This window comes from Paramormyrops kingsleyae, chromosome 13 (genome assembly GCF_048594095.1).
Source record: "Paramormyrops kingsleyae isolate MSU_618 chromosome 13, PKINGS_0.4, whole genome shotgun sequence".
Taxonomy (NCBI): Eukaryota; Metazoa; Chordata; class Actinopteri; order Osteoglossiformes; family Mormyridae; genus Paramormyrops; species Paramormyrops kingsleyae.
Window position 1 is genome coordinate 31,335,098 of NC_132809.1, and position 27,384 is coordinate 31,362,481.

At 47.2% G+C, this 27,384-nt stretch overlaps 1 protein-coding gene across 4 annotated transcripts; it reads left to right on the forward strand.

Annotated features, from left to right (window-relative positions):
- The first annotated feature begins 83 nt into the window (after positions 1-83).
- On the forward strand, positions 84-25,568 carry edc4 (enhancer of mRNA decapping 4). Of its 4 annotated transcripts, none has more exons than XM_072698630.1 (29): positions 84-1,324; positions 1,978-2,116; positions 2,675-2,786; positions 3,129-3,228; positions 4,432-4,618; positions 5,850-5,997; positions 6,370-6,474; positions 6,620-6,729; positions 6,966-7,049; positions 7,384-7,479; positions 7,588-7,687; positions 8,287-8,467; positions 8,552-8,618; positions 10,349-10,440; positions 11,682-11,833; positions 12,043-12,113; positions 12,365-12,509; positions 12,589-12,899; positions 13,054-13,155; positions 14,060-14,203; positions 14,351-14,384; positions 14,650-14,821; positions 15,707-15,862; positions 18,013-18,128; positions 19,034-19,232; positions 19,327-19,519; positions 19,783-20,011; positions 20,104-20,267; positions 21,213-25,568. In XM_072698630.1, exons 1-29 carry the CDS (start codon positions 1,186-1,188, stop codon positions 21,394-21,396), a joined length of 4,032 nt encoding a protein of 1,343 aa, XP_072554731.1. In that variant the 5' UTR covers positions 84-1,185; the 3' UTR covers positions 21,397-25,568. The 4 variants fall into 4 exon arrangements, with proteins under 4 accessions (XP_072554731.1, XP_072554732.1, XP_072554733.1 ...); XM_072698631.1 differs by having other exon boundaries at positions 19,067-19,232; XM_072698632.1 differs by lacking the exon at positions 84-1,324 and adding an exon at positions 1,358-1,678.
- The last annotated feature ends 1,816 nt before the right edge of the window (positions 25,569-27,384 follow it).

Here is a 27,384-nt window from a genome sequence, read left to right on the forward strand (position 1 = left end):
TTGTCACTTTCCCCCTCAAAAATAATCTGACCGTATCTTCTCACAGTAGAGCACATGCTGTCTAAATGTCTAGCTTGCAAAGCTGTCAAAGTGAAGGTCTAGTGTGGTGCTTGAAGGACAAAATGGACTTCAGTTGAATGCACGTATCTCTTACAGTGGTAACTGACCTACACTCACTAGCGATTTCCAGGTTTTTCTGATCGCTGAAGGTCTTGCCTTCCCCCAGTACTGACGTAACCTCTACAGCAACGTGAGAAGCACCTCGTGCTTCGGGTGCCCTGCAGGAGCTGCTGATCCTCCTGCCCGGTGCCTGTGTCATTCTGGTGATACCTGTGTAGAATGTCACTTGCAGACTCGGTCAAAAGCAGCAGCATTAGCAAGTAAACAAGACGCATGTGCACATCGAGCAGGGGTGTTTGGCTGGGGGGTCCTCAGGCAAACAAATATTAACCCCACCCCACACTGTTCCTTAGTTATCTATAAAAGCACACTTTAGTGGTAATGGGTCTGGTCTGGTATTTTTTCATCCCCAGTTAAAAACCCACTGACATGGAGGTTTTTGTATATGACTGTCCCCTTTGATATTACTTTCTAATGTTTTTTTCCCCCAAATAGAACTGGCGAAGTTTCACTCAGTTACAGCACGTATTGCCTGAAAAATCAGAATTGCCTTTTATTTTTACATTGGGGGCTAAGGAATAGTTAACCCTGTTTAAGTACTGAAGGATTGTTTAAGTGTCTTTTTTTTTTCTTTTAACTTGTACTGCACTGCAATAGCTTACTGTCCAAAGGACTCTGTTAGGGGGGCGGAGGGGGACTTCGTGGTCAACGCCAGCTGGTTTCAGTTCATACCCCCGTTTTAAAAAGCTCGGACTTCTGTTGGTGACTCATTGCAAAAAAAAAAAATAAACAAGTTAAAGAAAGATGGATTCAGGTCTGTTAATTGTGCCTCCCAAATGAGAGGATGGGGATTCCTCTCGCTGGGGAGGTGTATAAAACACAGACCGCAGGCGTGGTAACGCAATGAGACACTTTGCGGAGGCTGATTTTACAGCATGTTTGCTCAGACAGTTCGGCTCCCTCGGAACTGAAGAGCGGGGTTCGGTTTCCCACTGGAGCGGATCCGGCCGCGGCTCACGGCCCCTGGGACGCAGCACCGGCTCCGGCAGCTTGGGGCGGCCGTAGATGAGCGCATCGGCAGCCTCGTGCAGACGCGGTCCCCACGCCTTCCCCCCCATGGCTTCAAACGCACATATAGACGTAGAGGACGCCACCCAGCATCTCCGGGATATTTTGAAGCTGGACCGAACCGGTAGCGGTGCCGGTGAGTCGTCGGCGACACAGAGGATCGGGGCGTGTTTAGGCCGCTGGGTGATGTGGTTAGACGTGAGGGAGACCTGGGCGTTACAGATAACCTGACCGATCGCCTATAACTCGGCGCAAACGGGCGGATCAAACGTGTTGCAGCCCCGCCGACGCTATTTGCCTCCCACTCCGCACACCGTGCATCTGCGGCGCTGGCCGAACTTAACGGGGTCCCTGACTAGCTGGGGGGATTCGGTGGCATTTTAACCGGAGAATAAACTTTAATAATAACGTTTAAACTGGTGCGAATGGCGCAGCTCACTGGCTCGGCGCGAATCCGATGAGCGACATGCAGTTATACCGAAATAGGCAGGTAACATTGCAAAAACGGCCTGCTCATACCACTGCATTGGTTTGGAAATATCGCTTTGTGTCTTTAGAGTAATAGATTTGTAGATGTAATCTTTCGGTTAGACCGTGCATTTTAAATTACAGCATGGTATATATTTTATAGCGCTGTTGATATTGTGTTGATATTTTCCTTATAACTATGTAGTCCAAACTACATACGAGTGAAGGAAAGTAACCTGAAACGATGTGTTGGTGATACAAAAAATACAGAATATGTTTTTGTAATGCATGCATCAACATTTTTGAAAATTCTCCACTTAGGAACAGCTCCAGCTGGAAGCCAGAAGACGTCTTTTAACGGCGACCTCAATGGCCTGTTTGGATCAGGCATCCTAATCCCCGACGAAGGAGTCACCTGCCCGCCCGCCAAGACCATGAGCGCCCAGGACAGACAGATCATGTGTGCATCCTCCTCATTTCCTGTGTTATCTTTGCGTTTATGATGTGCTTAAGTGAGGACAAGGGTTTGCACGCTGTTCAACATGCTGAAATGGAAGTCTGTATTTTTAATATTAAAATAAAACCAAAACACTTGTTTTGTGCGTTTAAACTTTTCAGTTCTGTTTTATGGTAGGCCACTTTGGCTGTTATATTTAAGTAGAGTCACACATACATACTGTCCAGGCAAATACGATTGATTTATAACAATATTACATATTAAAATCAAACAATCAAAAATAATTATAAATTAGTTTCTATAAAGTTGTAGGGAGCATGTTTTAGTCACTTTATGCTTATTGCATATTATTAGGGCACATAAAATATAATTGCTTTGATTTGGAAGATGCAGCAAGCACAAATATAACTGGATGCTTCAGGTTCATGAGATGCATTCATACATTATTACTGCAAGAAGTAATAATCCCATGAGATTCATAATAATGTGTGATCTGTCCTGTCATCGCGTTTTACTGATATGTGCACAGTGTGACAGACGTGGCATCTCTGTGTTTCCCAGACATCTCTCTGGTGATGACCGCTCCATCGGCATCGCCATCTCATCCAACGATGTGGAGATAGTTGCCAGCCATGACTCCAACATCAAGAGCGAAGCCCGGAGCAGCAACAAGGTGAAAAGCGATAGGATACAGCGCCTGGAAGTGGGATTGAGAGACAGGATATTATACTCAATGGTGGGTGGGATTATGATGTGCTGTCAGCCACTGATTGGTTCAACCCAATGGGAATCAATTAACCAATGATAAGTGAGTTAATTTTGATAGCAAATGACAGTGCATAATAATCCCATGTCAGACCTGGTATTATTGCCAAATGATTTATTAATGGTTGACATCTTAAAATCAAATAGGCTTGCCTTCTTGTAAGCCTAATCAGAGGACTAATTCTGTAGAGCAGACTATATGCCCAGAAATCCACAACCTGTGTGTAACTTTTTCCATTTTGTGTAACAGGTTAAAATCCAGCCTATGGCAAACTATGACTGGGAACATAAGTACTATTACGGCAATCTGATAGCGGTGTCCAACTCGTACTTGGCATATGTCATCAGAGGTGAGCATTTAAAAAAAATTAATCAGCATTTTAAAATTGATTTTGTTATTTAATCATATAGAGATGCAGGAAATTGCATATTAAAGGAACTGATATGTGGAATTGTGAGAGTCACAATGCATCACTGTCACAATCCTGGTGGCTCCACTGCATCAGAAATGGTCATTCCAGTGCAGGGTGTCACTCTGGAGGTTGCATAGCTCTGCTCTTTGGGGGCTCAGTGCTGAACTGCTTTTTCTGTAACTGCTTTATCAGATAGTTAGTCTGCTCATCTAGTGCAGATTCTAATGAGGCTGTACTTGAGCTATTAAAAAAAAGCCCTTGAAGACTGCAGTTGTGCGTTCCGAGACAAATCGGAACGACGTCCTAAAAAAAGAAATCAGGGATTCCGGCGTCTGATTTCTCATGCTGCATCAAGTTGTTGCAGTAACAGTTTATAACCAAACAGAGGGCGCTGTCGGTCTTTCTCTCAAAGCTGGTTTTCAGCAGCAAACCTTGATGGTTGATGATACTTTATTTATCCAGAAGGCAAAGGCAAAGCTCTGACTGTACAAGATTAAAACAATAAACGGAGCTGAAAATACGAAAAATAAGCAATACAATATAATGCATGAAGTACAGTAACACAAAATTTAAGGAATACAAGTATTATATAAGTAGAATAGAGTTTTAGTGTAATGTAAGTAATGTGAAAAAGAATTAAATACTTAATATTAAAAACAGTTGTTACAGTGCTGTTTGGTATATTCAGATCTCTTTTAATTGATATTTGAAAATGATGTGTCTGTGTTTTTAAAATTAATTAGTTAATGTTAGTCTGATCATATGTTCAGTGTTGGGGTTACACACAAAAGTAATCCATTACAGACAGAGGTGGAAAGTTCAGGTCCTAAAAGTAAAAAGGTTTTGTTTCAACAAAGCTGTTGAGTTTAAAGAGTCACAGTCACAGAGTACAACTGGTTGGTTGAAACAAAACCTTGGTCTGGATTTGCACTTCACAGACCTGAACTGTCCACCTCTGTCTAATAGATAAAGATAAAGGGTAAGTTGTGTTAAGAAATCCTTTAGGTATGAATTAATATACTGTGATTAGTAAGTGAAACTGACAGTTTAGTAAGTGAACAGTAATTATTACAGGAAGCAGTGTTTAGCCGTGTGCCCTTTGTCGAAGCGGCGTCTCCGTGCCCCGGTTTGCCCGCCCAGGTCACAACAGCTCGGCCATGATCCGCGTGCTGAGTGTGAACGCGGCGGAGCGAGCGCTGCTGAAGGGCTTCGCGGGCGTGGTCGCCGACCTGGCCTTCTCCCACCTCGACTCCGACCAGCTGGCCTGTGTGGACGAAGCCGGCGGCCTTTTCGTCTGGCAGCTGAGCAGCCGCGGCGGCAAGATACGGTATCTAACGGCGATGGCAGCATCGGCACCCGCAGCAGCAGCTGGCATCTTCCAGTGATGAATTAGGTTTTGATCCATATACACAGCTGGACATGGTGGGGTGAATCAGGTCAAGTCCCTACATCAGGGCCCCCGCTTGGGCTTGACCCTGCAGGTTGTGAGTGTTTAACCACAACACTGCCTGCTTAATTAATTATAGTCATTAATGTGGACTGTAAATCCTCAGACTAAATCCAGCGTACATGTGTTAGGGAAGTTTCCCTTATAAAAGACGTTATAAATGGAGGTTTGAAGTGGAGCGTGTCCCAGTCTGCATGGCATGTGCGGGTAACTCTGTGATGGGCACTGGGAAAGACTAGATTTCATGCATACTGGCAGCATAAGTTTAGTCTGTACAAAAGGTACTATAAGATTATGCTCCCCAGCAGTGCTTGATTGTAAGATTACGCTCCCCAGCAATGCTTGATTGTAAGATTACGCTCCCCAGCAGTGCTTGATTGTAAGATTACGCTCCCCAGCAGTGCTTGATTGTAAGATTACGCTCCCTAGCAGTGCTTGATTGTAAGATTACGCTCCCCAGCAGTGCTTGATTGTAAGATTACGCTCCCTAGCAGTGCTTGATTGTAAGATTACGCTCCCCAGCAGTGCTTGATTGTAAGATTGTGCTCCCCAGCAGTGCTTGATTGTAAGATTACACTCCCCAGCAGTTCTTGATTGCCGGGTTGGTTTCTGAATGAGCAAGTCAGCTTGATGAAACGCTGGCTGTCGGCTCTGTCCTTTTTTTTCTGCTGACGTGTATAATTCGAAAACAGTGACAGTGCGGGGCTGCCGTACACGCTGGTTTGGGACTAATCAAAATGTAATCAAACTTTTAAAGATCAGGATGGGGTGCAGAGATCCAAATAGATGATTTTGTGGTGCTGTAGCTATTAGAAAAGCATATATTTTATTTATGTGTCTGTTTATTCCCTTAAATCATATATTCTTTCCTATATGGGTGGATAATTTATGTTTACATGGAATTCACGGAAAATCCTGGTGGGGTTTACTGAATGAATACCTTCACAGATGACATACGATCTTCTGTTTTCAAGTCAAAGCTTTTTCTCTAAAATCTCTGCTATATTTTGTGTCTGGAACGCTGTGAGTTCGCTTGCTGACAGCAGCAGGACAGTGGCAGACCATGTTTAATGGATCCTTTGCTGCTTTTTTTACCCCCCCCCCCCCCCAGAGATGAGATCATCGTGCACGTGCTGAGGCCCAGCGACACCCCCCTGAATCCGAACCGGAGGCTCATCTGGTGCCCTTTCATCCCCGAGGAGGGTGAGGTTGGCCCTGAGGAGATGTTCCAGACCCTGGCTCTGCTCCATGAGGACCGGGTACTTACCCCGTCCTTCATACCCCGCCGTGCTCATCTCCAGCTGGCACCGCGACCAGCATAGTCCATAATATTCACAGGAAGCTCATATCTTTTGTACATTTTTGTTTTGGGGCGTGGTGTGTGGCTTGATGATATAGGATGCTGGTACTGTAATCAGTAGGTTGCTCGTTCGAATCCCTGGGTCAGCTGAATGACTTCGGCCCCCCAAGCAAGGCCTTAACTCCCAGTTGCTCCTGGGACTATCTGACTCTGCTGTTTAAATGTTAATATTTGCCAAGTGGGGCGAGTGGTTTAATCTGCGAATATAGCAGGAGCAGGGGTCCGGGTTCGAAGGAAGCTGCACGTTCACAGCTCTCTCGTTTGCTTCCAGGCCGAGGTGTGGGATCTCGACATCCTCACGGCGAGCCAGAGCTCGTGGCCAGCGGACAGTGCCGCCCTGACAGACGGCTTCATCACGGTGCGGGGTCACCGCGCGGTGAGGACCCAGCTCCAGTGTCACTTAGCCACTCCCATCCCTTCCACATTTCCTCGTGTCCTTCACTACAAATAGCTTTCTTTGAATATTTTTGCTGGCTTGGTGTTGATTGGTGGCTAGAGTGACCCAGCTCTGTCCCCCCCAGCCAATCAGCGAGGGCGCTTTGTCCCCTGATGGGGCCATCCTCGCCACAGCCAGCCATGACGGATACCTCAAGTTCTGGCAGATTTATATCGAGGGACCCAACTCTCCGAGGTTCGTACCCGTGTCCCGGCTCCAGGTGGCGCTAGCTGCAAAGTTCTCTGATTATGAATAACACCTCTGTACCTCTGTACTGTAGGCAGTAGTTTGAGGCTTAATTAATTTTACTTGTCTCTGCCTTGGAGTGCAGAGCTTAATCTTTTCGTGTCAAACGGTGAAATCTGTGGAGAGGTATCTCATAATTAGATCTGGGGCGATATGCCCCCTGTCCCCCCCCCTGCCCCCCCCAGGTGCTTGCTAGAATGGAAGCCCCACGACGGCAGGCCGCTGTCCTGCCTGCTCTTCTGTGACAACCACAAACAGCAGGACCCAGAGTGCGTACCCACAATGCACCGCTCCCCAGTTCCGCCTCGCCGCGTCCGGATTGACGGGGGGGTCGTGATGGTCTTAAGGGGGAGTGCCGTGAGCGGCTGCCGGGGAGGAGTGTCACCAGTGATGTGGGGATTCCTCGATGGGCCACATTTGCATCTTTCCGTCGTCTGTGATCACATGCATTTTACAGAAGCTGCATTCGAAAAATTTCCCACTTTTTTTTGGCAACCAGTGTGATCATTTTTAAGTTTGACTTGGGTTCCCTGCCACTTATATCTGCCCTGACCCCGTGCCGCCCCCCCCAGTGAGGCTCTCTCCCCACCCCCCCACCCCCAGGGTCCCATTCTGGCGTTTCCTCATCACTGGAGCCGATCAGAGCAGCGAGCTGAAGATGTGGTGCACGGTGTCCTGGACCTGTCTGCAGACCATCAGGTGGGCCCCCCCCCCCCCGCTTAGACACGCCCCCCCTGCTTAGGCACCCCCCCTGTCTACAGCCGCCCCCCCATGCCGCTGCTGATCTCTGTCTCACCTGAACTTCAGGTTCTCTCCAGACCCCTTCAGCTCCCCCATCATTCCCAGTCTGAAGGTCAGTCTAGACCTGACGGCCACGTACCTGGTTCTCACCGACGTGCAGAGGAAGGTGGGTGTGTCGCCCCCTGCTGGCTGAAAGCAGAACCTCCCGGTTAAGGCAGACTTCAGACTTCTCATGGTGGACAGAGTAGCAGGATCCAGGTCCAGGAGTGTTTGTGTTTAATATCATGATCCTATGAAGTTACGTAAAGCTTTGTTGTTGTCACACTGCCCAATGAAGGCAGAATACTGTAACTGCATATTTGATCAAAACTGAATTATGCCCGAAATCTGGTCTGTTAGGCTCTGTTTTATCTCGTGACAAATTCATCATTTACTTACGAACTACAGATAGTGGTAGACATTCAGAGAACTTTGAAGCCCTTTTCCTCAGTTTTAGTGTCAGTGTAGTTCCTGTGCTTCGCCTTTGTGGGGCAGTAGAGTACAGAGTGAAATGTAATTTCCTCCTTGAAAGTACAGCATTCACAACCGGACAGACATTACAGTGCTAAGGACAGGGTATCAGACAGCAGACAGAGAGATCATTACTTCCTGTATTATCTACACAACCTGACAAACACTCCAAAATAGACAAACGATGAACAGCCATACTACGTAACACTTGGAAGTCAGTGCATAGAAGCGCCCCCCCCCTCCCCCCCCCCACAGGTGCTGTACGTGATGGAGCTGGCCCAGGACCTGGAGCGAGGCCACGCCCACTTCAGCGCCATCTCCGAGTTCCTGCTCGCCCACCCTGTGCTCAGCTTCGGCGTCCTGGACACGAGCCGCCGCCGCGCGCCCGATTCCGAGGGCCTGCCCCTCGACGAGGAGAGCGAGAGCGCCACCAATGGTGGGTGTGCGGTGGGAGGCGTGGACCGCTCCGGCCCCCCCCCCCCAGAACACCAATCTGTCTGTTCTTCTTTTTCTGATGTAGACGGGGGCCAAGGGGCACTGGAGGCCAAAACGGGAGTGCAGATCAAACTGTACTGCATCCACACGAAGTGAGTGTGGATCCACCATCCCTCTGTATATACAGGGCTCTCTGCCGCCCCCTGAGGGTCTGTGCGTGTGTGACATCTGTGTTACTCTGTGTTTCTTAAATTCCATGTTTTCCCTAAAGTTTTTGGCGAAACAGATATTATGCAGAATGGACTAGCAATTCAACCAGTTAAAATATGGCACTGGGTGGAAAGGAAAACCTGTTAGAGCTTGGCCGGCACATTTCCACCACACCAAGTACCGTTGTTTTGGTACAGTACTTTAGGTGCTTTCCATTGACTTCTAGGCGAGTACCAGTACCGAAACTTCAAATACCAAAAGTGCCAAACCAGCTGGGGTACTACTTTGGTACTTTGTTACTTTGAGGTGGGACTTGAAATGCTTTCTTTGTCGATTGGTCATGCAAGTGAAGTGCAGACCTCTTCGTTCGTATGTCTGAAAGTTTGTAAGTTGAAAGTTCGTAAGTAGAGGAGCGTCTGTACTAGGATGTGTTTAACATACTAGGATCCTAGCAATGTGATTTTGTGGGTGCTTTTCCATTGCATCAACTACAGTACCTAGGATTGTAAAAAAAAAAAAAAAAAAAATTGGGGAATTTATAAAACAAAAAGGAGTTAATAAATTTCTCCCAAATGTGTCTACAAGTGATTTAAAGAGTAAGGATGAAAATGATTATGATTGTCTCGGAGAATGCATGTAGCACTCATGCAGTAGCAGTGGAGGTAAACTTTAAACAGATTTTTAAACATATATTAGCAATAATAATTTAGATAGCAAAGCTTGCCAATTTTTTTTCCTTTGACAGAGTAACAAAGTAAAGATATTTTAGCAAAACTTTAACCCCCTGTAAGGTCTGTACTGGACTGAAAGTAAGAAAGTAAGAAAAAGCCTTATTTTAATATAGCTGACTTGTGATGTGAGAATTGCATGTGATGTTGGTATTAATATTACACATCATCCAGCCCTATAAGATACTACAGTCATTTTTTAAATTCAGTACGAAATACCCCGTTTGGCGTTGTGATTTGGTGCTGGTTCCAGTTTTTACACCAGTGGAACACCAACACCTTGAAGTACCACACTTTTCATCCTTTCTTGAAGTACAAAAAGTACGGTAAAAGCACCCTTAAAAAGCATGGGGGCTTGGTGGGTTAACATGCTGCGCCTGTGATCAGAAAGTCACTGGTTCAAATCCCAGTACTGGAAGAGTGATGTCACCATAGTGCCCCTGAACATGGCCCTAACCCCCCAGTTACTCCAAGGACTATCTGACCCTCAAGTGCTTTGGATAAAAGCATCCACTACATAAGTAAAATGTAAATGTATAGCAGCCCTGTAGTGTCACTTGTAGACAGATGAAATGTGTGGTCTGAACGTGCTCAGCGCAGTTAATGAGACTTGTCATGTTTCATTGAACGTTCCACGCTCATATTGCTAACTGTGTTAGCCATTTTTGAGCACATGATTATTAACAGTCATTGCTGTTTCTCGTTAGCTTATTTTATCTTCGCACGCCAGATAGGATAGGATTTATCATGCTGCAGATAGCAAGTGTGACTTGGCGCACAAGTTAGTTCTGTTGTTATGCCCTGGGAGACCGAGGTCTCTTTGTTGCAAGGTGCCATTTTATGACCGTGTGGACAGCTGTAGTACTGCTTTATCCATCTGGTCATCATGTTCTCCAGTAAAGAGAGCATCTGTCCACCTAATCAGCATTTAAATGCACCCACAGGTCCCTGCAGGATGTACAGATCTGGTTCCAGCCACATCTTGGACCTGGAAACTCTCAGTTCCCGTCTCCTGCCAACACGCAGGCTGGCCTCGGTCAGTCCCTTACCTACATGTAGGCTTTCATTAAGTAGATTTTTTTTATTGACATGCTTGACAAGGTCACATTTTCTACATTTTTACTTTCATTTGCAGTATGACAGTTTGCCTGAAATCCTTGTTTCAGTTTCACTGGCACAGACTTGTGAGTTTCACAGGACTGACACAGACTCAGTCACTCACAGGACTGACACAGACTCAGTCACTCACAGGACTGACACAGACTCAGTCACTCACAGGACTGACACAGACTCAGTCACTCACAGGACTGACACAGACTCAGCCTTTCACAGGACTGACACAGACTCAGCCTTTCACAGGACTGACACAGACTCAGTCACTCACAGGACTGACACAGGCTCAGCCACTCACAGGACTGACACAGACTCAGCCTCTCACAGGACTGACACAGACTCAGCCTCTCACAGGACTGACACAGACTCAGCCTCTCACAGGACTGACACAGACTCAGCCACTCACAGGACTGACACAGACTCAGCCACTCACAGGACTGACACAGACTCAGCCACTCACAGGACTGACACAGGCTCAGCCTCTCACAGGACTGACACAGACTCAGCCACTCACAGGACTGACACAGACTCAGTCACTCACAGGACTGACACAGGCTCAGCCTTTCACAGGACTGACACAGGCTCAGCCACTCACAGGACTGACACAGACTCAGCCACTCACAGGACTGACACAGACTCAGCCACTCACAGGACTGACACAGACTCAGCCACTCACAGGACTGACACAGACTCAGCCTCTCACAGGACTGACACAGACTCAGCCTGTCACAGGACTGACACAGACTCAGCCTGTCACAGGACTGACACAGACTCAGCCACTCACAGGACTGACACAGACTCAGCCACTCACAGGACTGACACTGGTTCCTGATCTAGCAGGCCTGACACAGACTCACCCTCTCGCAGGCCTGACACAGACTCACCCTCTCGCAGGCCTGACACAGACTCAGCCTGTCACAGGACTGACACAGACTCAGCCTGTCACAGGACTGACACAGACTCAGCCACTCACAGGACTGACACTGGTTCCTGATCTAGCAGGCCTGACACAGACTCACCCTCTCACAGGCCTGACACAGACTCACCCTCTCGCAGGCCTGACACAGACTCACCCTCTCGCAGGCCTGACACAGACTCACCCTCTTGCAGGCCTGACACAGACTCACCCTCTAGCAGGCCTGACACAGACTCACCCTCTTGCAGGTTACGTATTGGAGGCAGGCGCAGAAGGCCTGTGCTCTGACACGGGGGCCAGGATCCCCGCCCTGCCGTCACCTGCCGACTTCTTGTCCCCGGCTGGTGATACCAAGCCCAAGCTGATGACCCCCGATGCCTTCATGACCCCCAGCGCTTCAGTACTGTGCCCTGGCACTTCTCTGCCTGCCCTTTCCGTCACACCAAGCATAATGTCACTCAGTTCTTTACAGCACTAAATGTACACCAGTGAAATAGACAGAAAGAGCTGGTAGACGATATATGCCACGATATTTTCATCCATTCACTTAGAACTCGCCAGCTTTCGTTTAATGGGTCTTGGAAGCTGATTGGTCTCTATGTCCCTCAGATCCCAGCCTCCCCTTGTGGCAGCGGCAGTAATCTGACCTTGATGACAGCCATCACCAACAACCCCGTCAGGTGGGCGATGTTTAGCGTCCCAGTCAGAAAGGAGATGCTCAGAGCTTTGCCTATAATGCATGGTTTAAGAAAGCATTTTGCCTGTGTCTAAGGTAAACCTATTGTCTGAGGCTAAAGTAAGTTTGTCGTCTGTGGCTAAGTTAACTATTAGCTAAGTTAACCATTAGCATATGGCTAAATCAAGCCTTTAGCCTGTGGCTAAAGCCAGCATTTCAAGCTAGCTCAAGTTCTCACAACATTCTGTCATGCAGGGGTGTAGAGGAGCCATCACAGAGCCCCAGCAGTTTGAGCCTGAGCAGTACAGTCCCTCTTGGAGTGGGGCTTTCCCCCATCCCCCGCCCCAGCATGCTCCTCATCCCTGGGCTGGGCGACCAGCTTCCCACCAACACTATCCAGGTATCATGCATGCTAACGAGCCATTAGCCCATGTAGCGCATTCTCCCGGTATTCTCAGCATCTCTGTGCTGGTCTCCAGACGGCCCCCAATCCCCCACTGGAGCCACTGCTGGCCTCGCAGGCGTCTCCAACGCGGGAGCGCTCCCCTGACGTCATATCTTCGGCCTCTGCTGCCGCGCCGCAGGATGCGCCCGCGGTTGCCTCGGAGACGCTGCCACGCGAGGCCGCCGCCCACCCTGCCGGCGCAGCACGCACGCACGGCCACCGCGATGCAGAACAAGAGGGCAGCGGGATCAGCATGGACACCCCTGCCAGCCTTCCCTGGCCCGCAGCCCCCGACATTACCCGAGAGACCTGCGGCAGCTTGCGAGATGGGGGCCTGCTGGACCGGTGAGCCGGGAGTGAGACAAAGTGACAGGCGTGAGATGGAAGCCAAAGTGACCGGCTTGTCTGCGCTGACTCAGACAATGCGAATCTTTAGTAAATAAAAGGTGTGTGACACGCTGCCACCCCTGTTTTTGTACCCCCCCCCCCTGTGTTCCAGCTCCACTGAGGAGATGAAAGACAAGCAGAAGTCATCACCATACCGCAGACGACCCTACAGCTTAGCGCGGAATGACAGCCAGGGCGGCAGCACTGAGCAGAGGTATAAACGCGGGAGACGGGCAGACACATAAAACACGACCTCAACGGGGTAAAAGACAGACCTGCAGATACACACAAGGTTATGTCAGAAAGACACGAGCAGCACACACAAAGGGTCACACAGGTTTTATACAGGTGAACAAACAAACAGGCAGATAGACACAGGGGAATGTCAGGAAAACATGAACAGTCACACACACATACAGTCACACTCACACACATACAGTCACACTCACACACATACAGTCACACTCACACACATACAGTCACACACATACCTGTACAGTCACACACACATACAGTCACACTCACACACATACAGTCTCACATACATACAGTCACACACATACAGTCACACAGGTAAACAAAGGAACAGGCAGATAGACACAGGGGAATGTCAGGAAAACATGAACAGTCACACACACATACAGTCACACTCACACACATACAGTCACACACATACCTGTACAGTCACACACACATACAGTCACACTCACACACATACAGTCACACTCACACACATACAGTCACACACATACCTGTACAGTCACACACACATACAGTCACACTCACACACTTACAGTCACACACATACAGTCACGCACACTTACAGTCACACACATACAGTCACACAGGTAAACAAAGGAACAGGCAGATACACACAGGGGAATTTTATCTGGATGCAGTAGAGCATTGCTGTTTTACACCCACAGTCGTTTCTGGCAAGGAACCAGCCTCCCATGTGTGGTCTCCATGTTTCCTGCGAGACTGAAACTCACAAGCTACGGCACAGTACACTGAACACCATTCAATGCTCTCTAACAGCCCCATTTTGCACTAATTCATAAAAAAAAAAAAAAAAAACACCCAGCCACTTTTCTCACACCCTGTCGCCCGGGAGACAGTGACCATGACGACGAGGTGGCAAGCCCGACATCCTTCTCTGGAAACTGTGGCTCCCAGTCGACATGCAGACTCCCAGGAAAGGACTGGAAGATGTCACCCAGGGGCCCGGATAAGCTGAGGAGGCAGGCCCTGAAGGAGGCAGGGTGGGTTCTACCAAGTCACCAGTATGGCTGGGGGGGGGGGGTCCACTCTTTCTTGAATGTGACAAACTGCAAAGTTCATGTCATTGTGATTGTGTGTTCAGTCACATGTAATATTCTTAAAATAATGAGTCTTTATTTCATTACCAGAGATTCCTCGCAGTCCAGGCGAAAGGAATCTCAGGTGGGTCCTTAACGTCACACATACTGTCTGACTCAAAATGTATGTCGCTTTGGATAAACGCTTCGGCTAAATAAGTAATATTGCAATGTTTTTAACCGTAAAATGATGAAATTCAGGTTTCTCCAGTCTTACAGAAGCTGGTTAGAGATACTTAGCTTTTGGGTAGGTGCTGGGTCATTGTGTGTGTGTGTGTGTGTGCCCGCTTGGATGACAGATAAAGCCTTTCCTAGCATGTAGACAGTGTTAGCCCGTCCTCTCTATGCAGGTGAGCATGGACTTGTTGCAGGAAGTGCTGCGCAGCCAGCAGAGGGAGATCGCAGAGCTGCGGCAGGGCCAGCTGGAGCTGCAGCAGCTGTTGATGGGCTCTGCAGACGGGCTGCAGAGTTCCATCCTCCGGCACATAGAGATAGTAACGGTGACCCGGCAGGAGCAGGACCGTATCCTTCCAGCTCCTGCAGCTGCACTGAGGGCTGCCGAGATGCACTCAATCTGAGAGCCCTGCTAACAGATTCATCATTCAAGAATCTATTGTCATTTGCAGTCTGCTTCACTATGCAATGGAAATTCTACTCTGCTTGTGATTCTGGTACCCAGGAAACACAAATTAAACACAAAACATAAACCACAAATACAAATGAAGGTGTTTACAGTGAGACAGTTAATATGATTAGAATTATAATGGTGGTCCAGCGCTGTTGGTGTTTGGGTCCCTAATAAATATGTAAACACAGTGCAATGTAAACATGATGCAAATATTGCAAAGGAGTGGATAAGTAATAGTAGGAGGTAGATAATCTGTCCTATATGCCAGGTTTTAGTGCAACAAAAGGAAGAACGGAAGAATGGGTGAGAGTGTTCAGCTGACAGGGGCTAAGTGTTGAGTTTGGTCAGGCATATAGGGCCATATATTGAGAGTGTTCAGCTAACAGGGGCTAAGTGTTGAGTTGGGTCAGGCATAGGGTCTTGTATTGAGAGTGTTCAGCTAACAGGGGCTAAGTGTTGAGTTTGGTCAGGCATACAGGGACTTGTATTGAGAGTGTTCAGCTAACAGGGGCTAAGTGTTGAGTTTGGTCAGGCATACAGGGTCTTGTATTGAGAGTGTTCAGCTAACAGGGGCTAAGTGTTGAGTTTGGTCAGGCATACAGGGACTTGTATTGAGAGTGTTCAGCTAACAGGGGCTAAGTGTTGAGTTTGGTCAGGCATATAGGGCCATATATTGAGAGTGTTTAGCTATCAGGGGCTACAGTGTTGAGTTAGGTCAGCCATGTAGGTCCTCATCATGAGAGTGTTGGGTTAATGACCCTGAGCCGCTGGGTGTTCAGAGCTGAGGATGGAGCTCGTCCTGGCAGCAGAGCAGCAGGAAGCCCGGCTGGTGCAGGACCACCTGTCCGAGCAGCTGGTTCAGGCCCTCGGCAGCACGCTGTCCGGCCGGCTGGAGCGGCTGCTCCGCGAGGAGATGAGGAGGACCCTCCCCCACAGTGAGTATACTTCCGGTTCCCCCATGAAGACCGCTCTTGTAGGGGTTAAGCACACGGCCTTGTGACTCCATCCACTGGGCTTCCTGCTCAAATACCCTCGAGTGAGGTACTTCAGATTAAATGTGACCAAAATGTAAAACGTTACATGTAAAGTGTTACATCTAAAGTGATTGTCGACAGGGTAGCTGGGTTCAGATGGCATGGTGCCACATTTTGCTGTACGGTTTGTGTGCGTACAGAGTTGCTGTCACTTTGGGCCGGTTTGATAGAGAGCTCCGAACCTCTGTACATATTGGTGTATTCAATCTGCCTTGATTGTCTCGGTTGACAGCGCAACGATTTCCGTTATGGTTGAAGCCCAGTTTGAAGACGTAAAATATTATTCCCGCTGGAGGTGGCCGTGCTTCTGGAGAATAAGATCTCACCCGAGGCACTATGCCGGCAGTTAGTGCTGGGTTCTGGGCTTGGATGCTGTATGAAGGCTCTGCTTAATACGATGATTTAAGTTAATCTGATATTTAGCTGCCGTAGAGATGGCTGTAGGCTGTCCATTGAAGGTCTTCTCAGCTTTCCGAGTGAGGGCCTTTTGGGCCCTAACCACAGTGTTGCTGAGACTGCGTTTGCTACACGACCACCCAAAATGTAGATTAAAGAACTTTTTAAGGATGTTCTTCTGTAAAAACCTTCATTCATCTGTGTCCTACTCAGCTTGGCTAGAAGATGGCTTGTAAACTGTGTCTGTAATTGTAATTGGGGACAATGTGTAGGGTTTAGAGCACTGTTCCTGTGATGGGAAGGTTGTTGGTTCAAATCCCAGAGTTGACAGTGAGATTTCACCATTGGGCCCTTGACCCTGAGTTATTCCAGGGACAGGCTAACCCTGCATTCTTAATTCTATGCCGCTTTGAATAAAACTGTCAGGCAGATCAATAAATAATAATGATCCTAAATAAAGCAGAGGTGTCCTGTCTGTTGTGAATGATTACAGTTTTAGGTTTCCCAGTGGCAGAATGTGAGAGCCTAGATAACCACGGCTCCTGGGGGAGTTTCAGTGAGATTGTCCTTGGGGGGGGGGTGTGCCCCCACCTGCCCTGGAAAAGCAAGTAGCCTGCAGGGGGAGTAGATCAGAGCTTTGGGTGGGTGTTTGTCGTGACTTTCAGTTTTCCCTGCTTTGCCTCTTTCACAGTGGGAGGTGTTTTATAGGATTTTACACAAGCTACAAGGTTAACTTGTCCCAGCACATCCACTCTCCACAAAGAGGTGTAGTTGAGATTCGTAGGACGTCGCTGGCCATTTCGCGGTGTCATTTGAATGGACGAGCAGGGACAGAACTACCAGACAATTAGCCAGATGCCGTTCACCATGTCACTCCCTCGAGCCACACGCTAAATTGCCTTTCTTTCCACGATCGTAGCCGTTCAATCGCAGTAATGAGAACTATTTAGTAAGCCTGGAACTGAAACCAGCTGGAAGAAAAGCCGTTTAGAAATGTAGAAATGGCTTGATATGTCCAGCAGTGGCTCAGCCGAAAGCCGAAAAGTTAGCTTGGATAATCGTTAATCCGCTAACTCAAACGTTTTACTTGATAACACTAATCTGATAGCTGCTAAAAAAAATTGTGGAAGCTAACGATAACCGCTAATCACTAACTTTTGTTATATGAATTTAGCTTCGATTTGGTTTTGGGGTCTGAAGCAAGCAAGAAATCCAGCTCTGTGATACAGATCCTAATTCTCCGCTTAGTTCAGAGTGCCCCAGGTTAAATGGACTTTATTTTTGTTCACTTACATTTAGCTCAGACTACGTAAAATTAAAGTTATCGACTAATTACGTCTTGTGTTTATATGTAGTCAACCAGCAGAGTGCAAGATAGACTGTTGCAAACACGCTCACAACAGTCCAGAACAAATATGTATGAATCTTGGATTTGAACGTTTCTGACAGTTTTACTTTACCTCCGAAAAAATGTTAGCGGATCTACAGTTAGTGGAAGTAAATTTACAGGAAGCTAATTGGTCCGCTAAGAGTTTGCAAAGTTAGGGTACATGCTCATCCGCTCGCGAAAAACTTAGCTTTGCTAATTAGCAGTTAGCAGATTAGCGGAATCCTGCCCACCACTGGGTACGTTAAAGTGGTGTCTCTGTTCACAGCCATCTCCAGTAGCCTGGAGCCCCTCTCTGCTCAGCTGAGCACTGCTGTGAGCTCCAAGCTGACTTCCGTGGAGGGGACTCTCAAGGAGAATGTGCTCAGGGTTACCAAGTCAAAGGTCAGTGTCTCACCCAGAAATACAAGCAGCATTGTTAAGGTCTTGGGTCTTGAGCTCCAAGGATCATTATGGAACAAGTCTGTGCCATTTTTCAGCTTGTGGGAGTTTTACTTCCACAGAAATGTTCTGAGGGCAGACCGAAAGATGATTGGTTCAGAGAGATAACCAATCAGATTGTACAGGAGGTGGGTTCAAGAAAGATGAGGAGGCGGGACCAAGACATTTGGTTATCTCTCTGAATCTGTCATTTTTGTGTAAGTAAAATTCCCATGAGCCATTTAAAATGCCTGTGACATTTTCCTGCATGTCTGTCTGAGGGCTGCCAAAGCACTTTACAAAAACATGACAGTTAAATAGTCATGTAGTGGGAGCGCTGTTAAAGCGTTACACTTCTGTGCTTGAGCGTCTGGGTCCTTGCTCTCTATCTCTGGAGCCTGAATGCTTCACCCTGGTCCCTTCCTCAGTCCAAAGACACACAGTTAGGCTAATTGCCAAAGTGTATCAGTGGGAATGTGTGTGAGTATGTGCTGGTACGTGCCCTGCGATGGACTGGCATCCTGTCCCGGCTGTACCAAGAGCCTTGTGCCCTGCGATGGACCAAGGGCCTTGTGCCCTGCGATGGACTGGCATCCTGTCCCGGCTGTACCCCAGCCTTGTGCCCCGTGCTGCCAGGCATAGGTTCCCATCATTGTTTACAGCCCCCCCCCCCGGCAGTTACAGTATATAGGGCCAGTGGACTCTGCTTTGTATCAATAATGGAATTTGGCTCTCAGTGAAAAATAGTTGGGGACCCTTGGTTACGGGTCAATTTGTAGTTTCTGGACCTGAAATGCCCAACATTGTTTGTAATACCAGTACTGTCAGTGATGCAGTGTGTATGTGAAGCTCATTTTGGTACCATGCAGTGGCTCTCACCCCGAGATGTTCTGGTCCTTCAGAACACGACGGAGGCCATCGGCAGGGCCGCGGCCGAGGTCCTCCAGGGCCCCATCCAGGCGTCCTACAGGGACACCTTCGACAGCGTGGTGCTGCCCCTCTTTGAGAAGGGCTGCCAATCCATGTTCCTGCAGATCAACGACAGCTTCAGGCAGGGCACGCAGGAGTGTAAGAGCCCCGGCGTGCCTCTGTGCACACTCACACGTTTCACGTTTAGGCGTAGCGGCTGGCCTGAGATCCGGGACGTGCGTCTCCCATCCAGACATCCAGCAGCTGGAGAGTCAGGCGAGGAGCCGGAGGCAGCGGGAGCGGGAGCGGGACGCGAGGGACCCCCTGCTGGTGCACCTGCAGCACGTCATCGGCGCCTTTCACGGCTGCAGCAGCCGGCTGGGCTCCGCCACGCTAGCCGGCGTGCGTGCCGAGATCCAGCACCAGCTGCACACGCTGGTGGGAAAGTAGGTACCTCTCGCTGGCTTCTCATTGGCCAGTAGAGAGTCCAGGCACGTTCTGGGGGTGGCTGGGCAGCTGGCCGTTTGTCCCGAACTTTTAAAAGTGCCTCCCTCTTTTTTCACAAATGCATATTACAGTGAATATAATCACATGTGTTATTGGAGTTTTGCGGCTTTAGGTACGAGGATGTAAACTGTAAATTATAGGGGCGGTGGGGGGGTTGTAATCGGTCCCCCCCCCCCCCCCATCCTGCTGTGGTCTCATCCAGCCTGCAGGACTCCATCCTGGTGCAGGTGCAGCGGGCCGTGAAGGGTGAGGTCAGTCAGGCCGTGAAGGAGCAGCAGGCGGTCGTCACCTGCAGCATCATGCAGGCCATGCGTTCGGCCGCCGGCTCCCCCGCACCCCCCGCGCCCCCCGCCCAAGTCGACTACCAGGCCCAGCAGGCCAGCGTGCTGCTGCTGCTGCAGCAGGGCTTCATCAACCAGGCCTTCCAGCAGGTGGGCCGGCTCACGGCACCACATCTCCCTCTCTGTCTCGCTCTGCCTCGCTGGCTCCCCCTACAGGCCCAACTCTCATTCTGCCCGCGCAGGCCCTGTCAGCGGCCGACCTGGACCTGGTCCTCTATGTGTGCGAGACGGTCGACTCCCAGCTTGTGTTTGGACGCCCCCCCTGTCCGCTCATCCAGCCCGTGCTGCTGTCCCTCATCCAGCAGCTCTCCACCAACCTGGCCACCCGTTCCGAACTCAAGATCAGGTACAGGGGGAATGGGAGGACAGGGGGGGCGTGTCCTCACACACACAGATAAGCATGTGGCCCCCATCCATGTGTATGCGGCACTCAGTAGCTGATGCTAGCTGATCTAACCACTGGAGTTCAGTAACTTTGTGCTAACAATGAAAAGGTTGTGGGTTCAAATCCCAGGGAGCACATGAATTCACTTTGGAAACAGTCACTGTGGACAACAGCGTCTGATGAATAAAATATAAATGTGTGTTCGTCCGGCCTAGCCCAGAACCGCGGCCCAAATCAGCCACAGTTCAGTCACTGTACTAAGATGATTCGAGGTGATCTTACATTCAGCCATTGGCCTCTTTTGATGACTACAGCCCAGCTTGAGTCTGATATTTACAGCACGTTTAACCACCATTAATATCGCCATTGCTCTGATATTGTATTACAACACACCCATGTTTACTGCCTTGGGGTGACTCTGTTGTGATAGATGAAAATGAATCGAAACTGGATTTAAATATGGAATTATCAACCTTGTGGTTCCTAAGTGGTGTTTGTTAAAGTGTTTGTTCCTCTGCAGGCAGAGGAAGATTTTCCTCTAAACAAACGGTGAGCGTTGAGGATGGCCTGCATTGAATAGTGCTGCCATAGATTGATTGTTTTCATTATTTAAACCAGGTCAGCGGTATTAATCTGGTTGGTTACTCATCTCCTGACTTGCACCGTAACCTAGACGACTTCAGGGGTTACACATTAACCTGAGATATGTTAAGCTGGTAAAGTGGAGAAGCTGCTTCCAGGAGAGGTTGCCAGATCTTCTGAACTATCAGTCTACACTCTGGAAAGTGTTTTAGGAGCTTCTTATGTTCCCCAAAATCCTTTCCTGAAGTTTTCCACATGGACAGAGAGAGAAGATGATGGCGCTTCTGTTCTGGTGTTCCTCCTGATGTCCTGTTTTGCCCACAGTTACCTGGAAGAGGCGCTGTTGAACCTGGACCACAGCGACCCCGTGACTCGTGACCACATGAGCTCGGTGCTGACGCAGGTCCGGCAAAAGCTGTTCCAGTTTCTCCAGCTGGAGCTGCACAGTCCCCTTGGGACGAGAGCCCGCCGGCTGCTGCTGATGCTGCAGGGCCTGCTCCTCCACTAGGCCTCCCCCGGCCCCTCCACCATGGTCTGCGGGCACCCCCACCCCGAATCTGACGGCTGAATCCATCATCTGTAGAGATCCCATACAAGTTCTGCTTCTAGTGTACAGGTTCCCTGGATTATTTAACTCAGACGGGGCTGAACATTTTTCCTATAAAAAGCCATCGGTTGGGTTTCGAAGAAGGACAAAAGAAACCCCACTTTACGTTCTCCATTTTATTTGAAAAATAACAAGGAAACAGGATCACAGGAGAGAGCAGATGATAATCTGAATGTCGTATGCTGTACATTGATGCTGACTGTTCATTCCTCATTTTTTTTCCCCAATTGAATGAAACGATTCCCTTCTCCCTGCTCTCCTTCCTCTGCGTTCTTCGTTTTGTCTAGAGAGCAGCCTGAAACTGAAAGAGCAGTCATAGCAGACGCTTTCGGTTTTTACTGCAGGCTGAAACGCCCCCTTCCCTGACCTCCCTGCTCCTCAGTCCCGAGGTTGAAACTGATGCCCGTCTCTCTGCACGTTTGAGTTGAGCGAAGTGCTCATCAGCCCTGGACAGGGCTTTCCCTCGGCTCGCCGCTTTAGATATAGTTTTTTTTATATACACTCACCTAAAGGATTATTAGGAACACCTGTTCAATTTCTCATTAATGCAATTATGTAATCAACCAATCACATGGCAGTTGCTTCAATGCATTTAGGGGTGTGGTCCTGGTCAAGACAATCTCCTGAACTCCAAACTGAATGTCAGAATGGGAAAGAAAGGTGATTTAAGCAATTTTGAGCGTGGCATGGTTGTTGGTGCCGGACGGGCCATTATGAGTCTGAGTATTTCACAATCTGCTCAGTTACTGGGATTTTCACGCACAACCATTTCTAGGGTTTACAAAGAATGGTGTGCAAAGGGAAAAACATCCAGTATGCGGCAGTCCTGTGGGCGAAAATGCCTTGTTGATGCTAGAGGTCAGAGGAGAATGGGTATGCAGCAAAGCATTTGTGAAGCCACAACACGCACAACCTTGAGGTGGATGGGCTACAACAGCAGAAGACCCCACCGGGTACCACTCATCTCCACTACAAATAGGAAAAATAGGCTACAATTTGCAGGAGCTCACCACAATTGGACAGTTGAAGACTGGAAAAATGTTGCCTGAACTGATGAGTCTCGATTTCTGTTGAGACATTCAAATGGTAGAGTCAGAATTTGGCGTAAACAGAATGAGAACATGGATCCATCATGCCTTGTTACCACTGTGCAGGCTGGTGGTGGTGGTGTAATGGTGTGGGGGATGTTTTCTTGGCACACTTTAGGCCCCTTAGTGCCAATTGGGCATCGTTTAAATGCCACGGCCTACCTGAGCATTGTTTCTGACCATGTCCATCCCTTTATGACCACCATGTACCCATCCTCTGATGGCTACTTCCAGCAGGATAATGCACCATGTCACAAAGCTCGAATCATTTCAAATTGGTTTCTTGAACATGACAATGAGTTCACTGTACTAAAATGGCCCCCACAGTCACCAGATCTCAACCCAATAGAGCATCTTTGGGATGTGGTGGAACGGGAGCTTCGTGGCCTGGATGTGCATCCCACAAACCTCCATCAACTGCAAGATGCTATCCTATCAATATGGGCCAACATTTCTAAAGAATGCTTTCAGCACCTTGTTGAATCAATGCCACGTAGAATTAAGGCAGTTCTGAAGGCGAAAGGGGGTCAAACACCGTATTAGTTCCTAATAATCCTTTAGGTGAGTGTATATAATATATGTTTATATTGTTGTGTGGAAAAAAACACTGTGTATTTCAGTCAGGTGAGCTTATAATTCGTTTAAAACTTAAATGCTGGGAGATTATGGCTGCACTGTACAGCTTAACTCTTCGGAAACAAGGTGGCAATATTTTGGTTATCTGCTATTCACAACAGTCACGCGAGCCTGGTTACAATGCGTGATCTTTTGGGGCTGTATTATAATTGATCTCTACCCCAGTCTCAGGCAAGTAAGTCATCGAATGAGAGAAGTAAGTCATTGAATGAGAATCATTACAGGTATGCTGTCATTAGAGAATTAGCGAATTGCACTACGGATTTATGCAAGTAATTTGGAGGCTGCAATATTAGTTTTAGTCCCTAGAGGGCAGTCCTGTGGTGAAAGTGTCCTAATAATAATGGGTCACCAAAAATCTTACAGGCATAAGAACACGTGAGTAATTATGGCCAAGGGGCTGTAACTTCGCTGTATCTTTCATGCTGATGCTGTGAACGTAAAAACACTTCGTGATAAGTACTGTGACGGTTTATCTCACCAAAATGATTCACGTCTCCACTGAGGCTGATTCCTTTGTATTTTTGTTTGAACTCCTACCAGGTAAAACCCACTAATGTGCAAGATCGGTAAGCAGGAAAACAGCTACCGACTGATTTCTTTAGACTTTTAAAGCGTTGTCCTCCACTAAATAACACATAAATGTCAGTTTCATGGGATGGAAAATCCCGGTTTCCCAAAGTGCCTTAAGGTTGTACTTCCAAATCTTTTTGAAGTTTGCAAAATTGAACCGTAAATGATCTCAGTTTGGCGTGGAATAAGAATTTGGTGTTAGCTTCGACTGGCCCTCTGTTAGCTCAGAACCGCGTTGCATTAGCATTAGTAGCTGTGTGCGGCGTTCTGCCTGTGCAGTGATGGGCTTGCAGGCCTCAGCTCTACCTGCCTTCTACAGTCAGACTGGTGGCAGGTTATAAAACCTTGGTTTGTCGGAGCTGAGATGCTGTGGTGGTTTCAGGCCGTGCGTGACCGTCGCCCCATTCCATACCTGATCACAAAATCCACAGAAGGATTTTGTGACCAACGGAAGGATACAGAGTCGGTGCCTGTTTAAGGAAAACCAGATGAGTACAAAACATAAATGCCTGCCTTCTGTTTGACCTGTTCGGATCTGGATACCATGAAGCCAGTACCAGAGTAGGTGGAAGTTGTAAGACATTGTAAGGGTCAAAATAGTAAAAGTAGTTTTGAAATCACTTTAGGTTGGCATCAGTATTTATTAATAGTACTTCTGCATTATTTGTTCCTTGCATGTTTCATTTGTCTGGAACTTGAACAACATCTGTGAGGAATATCATACCTCTATATTACTATATAATAGACATCAGAAAAAAAAACAATTGGGTTAAGAGTTCTGTGTCATTCTGCATACTTCCATTGTATGATTTATTAGAAAATACTTTATTACTCCAAAGCTAATAGCAAAAAATAGCTTGAGTTGCCATTAATAAAATATGGACATGCACGTCATGCTTGGGGAAGATGCGCTCGCTTGGTATGTGGCTTGCGTTTGAGCCCTGAAATGGCGCCCTGTTTTCGCCACCCTCCCTCCGTTATTGTGTTAGAGGCCGTTTTCCCCTCCAGCTGCTCCGAGACGCTTGCTGAAAAGGCGCCCTTTTGTACGACCCGCTGGCCTGACTTCTGTCCAAATGTGATGGTGTGAAATCTCAAACAACATCACTTTTTCATCGCGTTTTGTAATAATGGTAACTGAACACTTCAGAGTCTGTATGAGAGCCCATTTTTTCTTCTTTGGCTTACTAATACAAGCCCCGTGGAACAGGGTTCAGCTGGCAGAAATTAAAAAGGTCTTTGACCAGTTTACTTCTTTCTGGAACTACAAAAGTTCTTATTTTGCATTGGATTTCATAAGTCAGTAGTTTAACGTATCATGTCACCCCCTCTATTATGTTGTACACGGAGAAAATATTCAAGCAGCAAATAATGGACATTGTGAAGCGAGTGCAGGTTGAATTGGGTTACTCATGGAAAAAGTCAGGGTAATGTTACGTTTGCACTGTTTAATTCAAATAGTTCAGATTTTGATCAGGTTTAACGAAACAAAATGGAAAAGAACGTCAGGAATTTGTTGCGCTTACGCTATATATTTATAGGCTAAATGTATTTTCCGAGTTTCTCTGAGTTTTTTTTTTTGTTAAAGACAAACTATTTGTATCTCTTCGTCTTGTTAAAAGTTATATTGATTGTGCTTAAGCTGTTATGTTGTATATTTTACACTTTTCTCTTTTGATCTAGCTTTTGGATACAATTTGAGAAATGCGTAAAATAAAATGTTTTAACTTGCTTTTGGATACAGTTTAAGAACTGCACAAAATAAAATGTTTTAACTTTCTTGGTATTCTGTTCTGATTATTTTTGAAAGTCAAAACTCAATAACAAATCGATTTTCTGTAAATCAGCGAAGAACAGTAATATGAAAAAACTAACAAAAGGCTAAAAATGGCTGTATGTGCGCCAGTCACGATTATGAAGTTGCGCCACTTATTCGACAGTACGTAACTGATCAAAAGATATCAAACATCGCACCACATATGAGGTGCTTTACCGATTCTATTAACAGATATTCGATAATAATGTTCTTTAGTGTTAATATACTTCCTGAAAATAGAATTTTGGGCTAACTTTTGTTTCATGCCTGTTTCCACTGAAGCTTGATCTCGCCCCCTTTGTAGGATGAGACGCGTATTTCACTCAGTCACCCAGTCAGCCCGTGGCTCCCGCCGCACACATCCTGCCCTGAAACGGACGGCTGCTGGAGCAGCCTTTTCCCTTATTTTTCGCAGTCATCCACTGATAATTTAAAAGAAATCACCATCATCTGTTTTTTTTTTACTTCATCGCCCTTCCTTTGGATTCTATTCAGGATGAGAATTTCCTTGAATTGCGTGTGTTTGGTCATGCCTGTTGCTCTCCATCTCAGTAAGTGACATTTTTGCACTTTCACTTTTCTTTAATTGTCTACTTTGACTCGTATTTCGCGTTATTTTCTGCCTGCCGTTTGCGTGAATTTTGTAGGTTCTATTTTCGCTGCTCTGCACCCCGTTTCATGCGAACGCGTGCGTACGGATACACTTATAAGAAACTGAAAGATTATTAGATTATTAACGGCGTTATCGATGGGAGTCGGCACAAGACAGCAAAGTGTGCATTCAGCATTGCAGTGTAAACCATCAAAGCAATTGGTCTGAAATCGACGTACAGCATTGCCGTTGCATTAAGTTATACGTATATCTATTTATGTACGTATGCCAATGCACATCTTCAAAAGTTATCTGCAGCACAGATTGTGAATCTAACGTGGAAATACAAGTGCGTTTATTATCTGACTTATAAAATTTAGGTTACTTTATTGTGTATATATTAGTTTTAAGTATAGGATATAATGCTGAAATTCACTTATGCTTTCTGAATCTATATCCTTATCCGAAATAAAGGTAACTATATCTAGTTTTGTAACCTAACTTGTCTATTTGGTTAAGCTGACATTTCGGGCTTGAACCCGGAAAAAATACTTAAGAAATCAACCATGTAATTTTTCGTTAAGATTTCCAAAATCGCAGTTTAAGACAGTGGGCTGTCGGGTTAAAATCCACGTGATTCCGGCAGATCTAACTGACCGTGAAGGTGTGCGATCAGCCGCTGGGTTTATATGCCCTGTGCTCTGAAACCGCAACACGGACAATTTAACTGCAGATGAAAAACGTGCAGCAGGTTATAGAAACGCGATGTGTCACCTGTCCGGAAAGCTTCAAGTCATCATGTACAGGCAGTATTGTCCTCCAAGTCGTAATATCATGATAACTCTTGACAGCATCTGATGCAGTAGTCTGTCTCGGCATGCATTAACTCGTTTTATATTATAATGCATCCACATCCGCATGTTACCTCGCTGGGGAAATAACGTGCTGACAAATAGGCTATAACTAATCTGTGAATGAATTGCAACCGCCAGAGCATTCTCTCTCACTGGAGAGCGAAAGCGGAATAACTAGAGAATTAAACATCTTTTCTTTTCTCTAGCATCAGTAATTTTTAAGGTTGTTAAAGACATGCTGTCTGTTTATCCTTTCCTGGTATTGTTATGAGATTAAATGGATTTGTTCAGACGCGAGTAATCATAATCTTCCTATTAATAAGTGGCGCATTT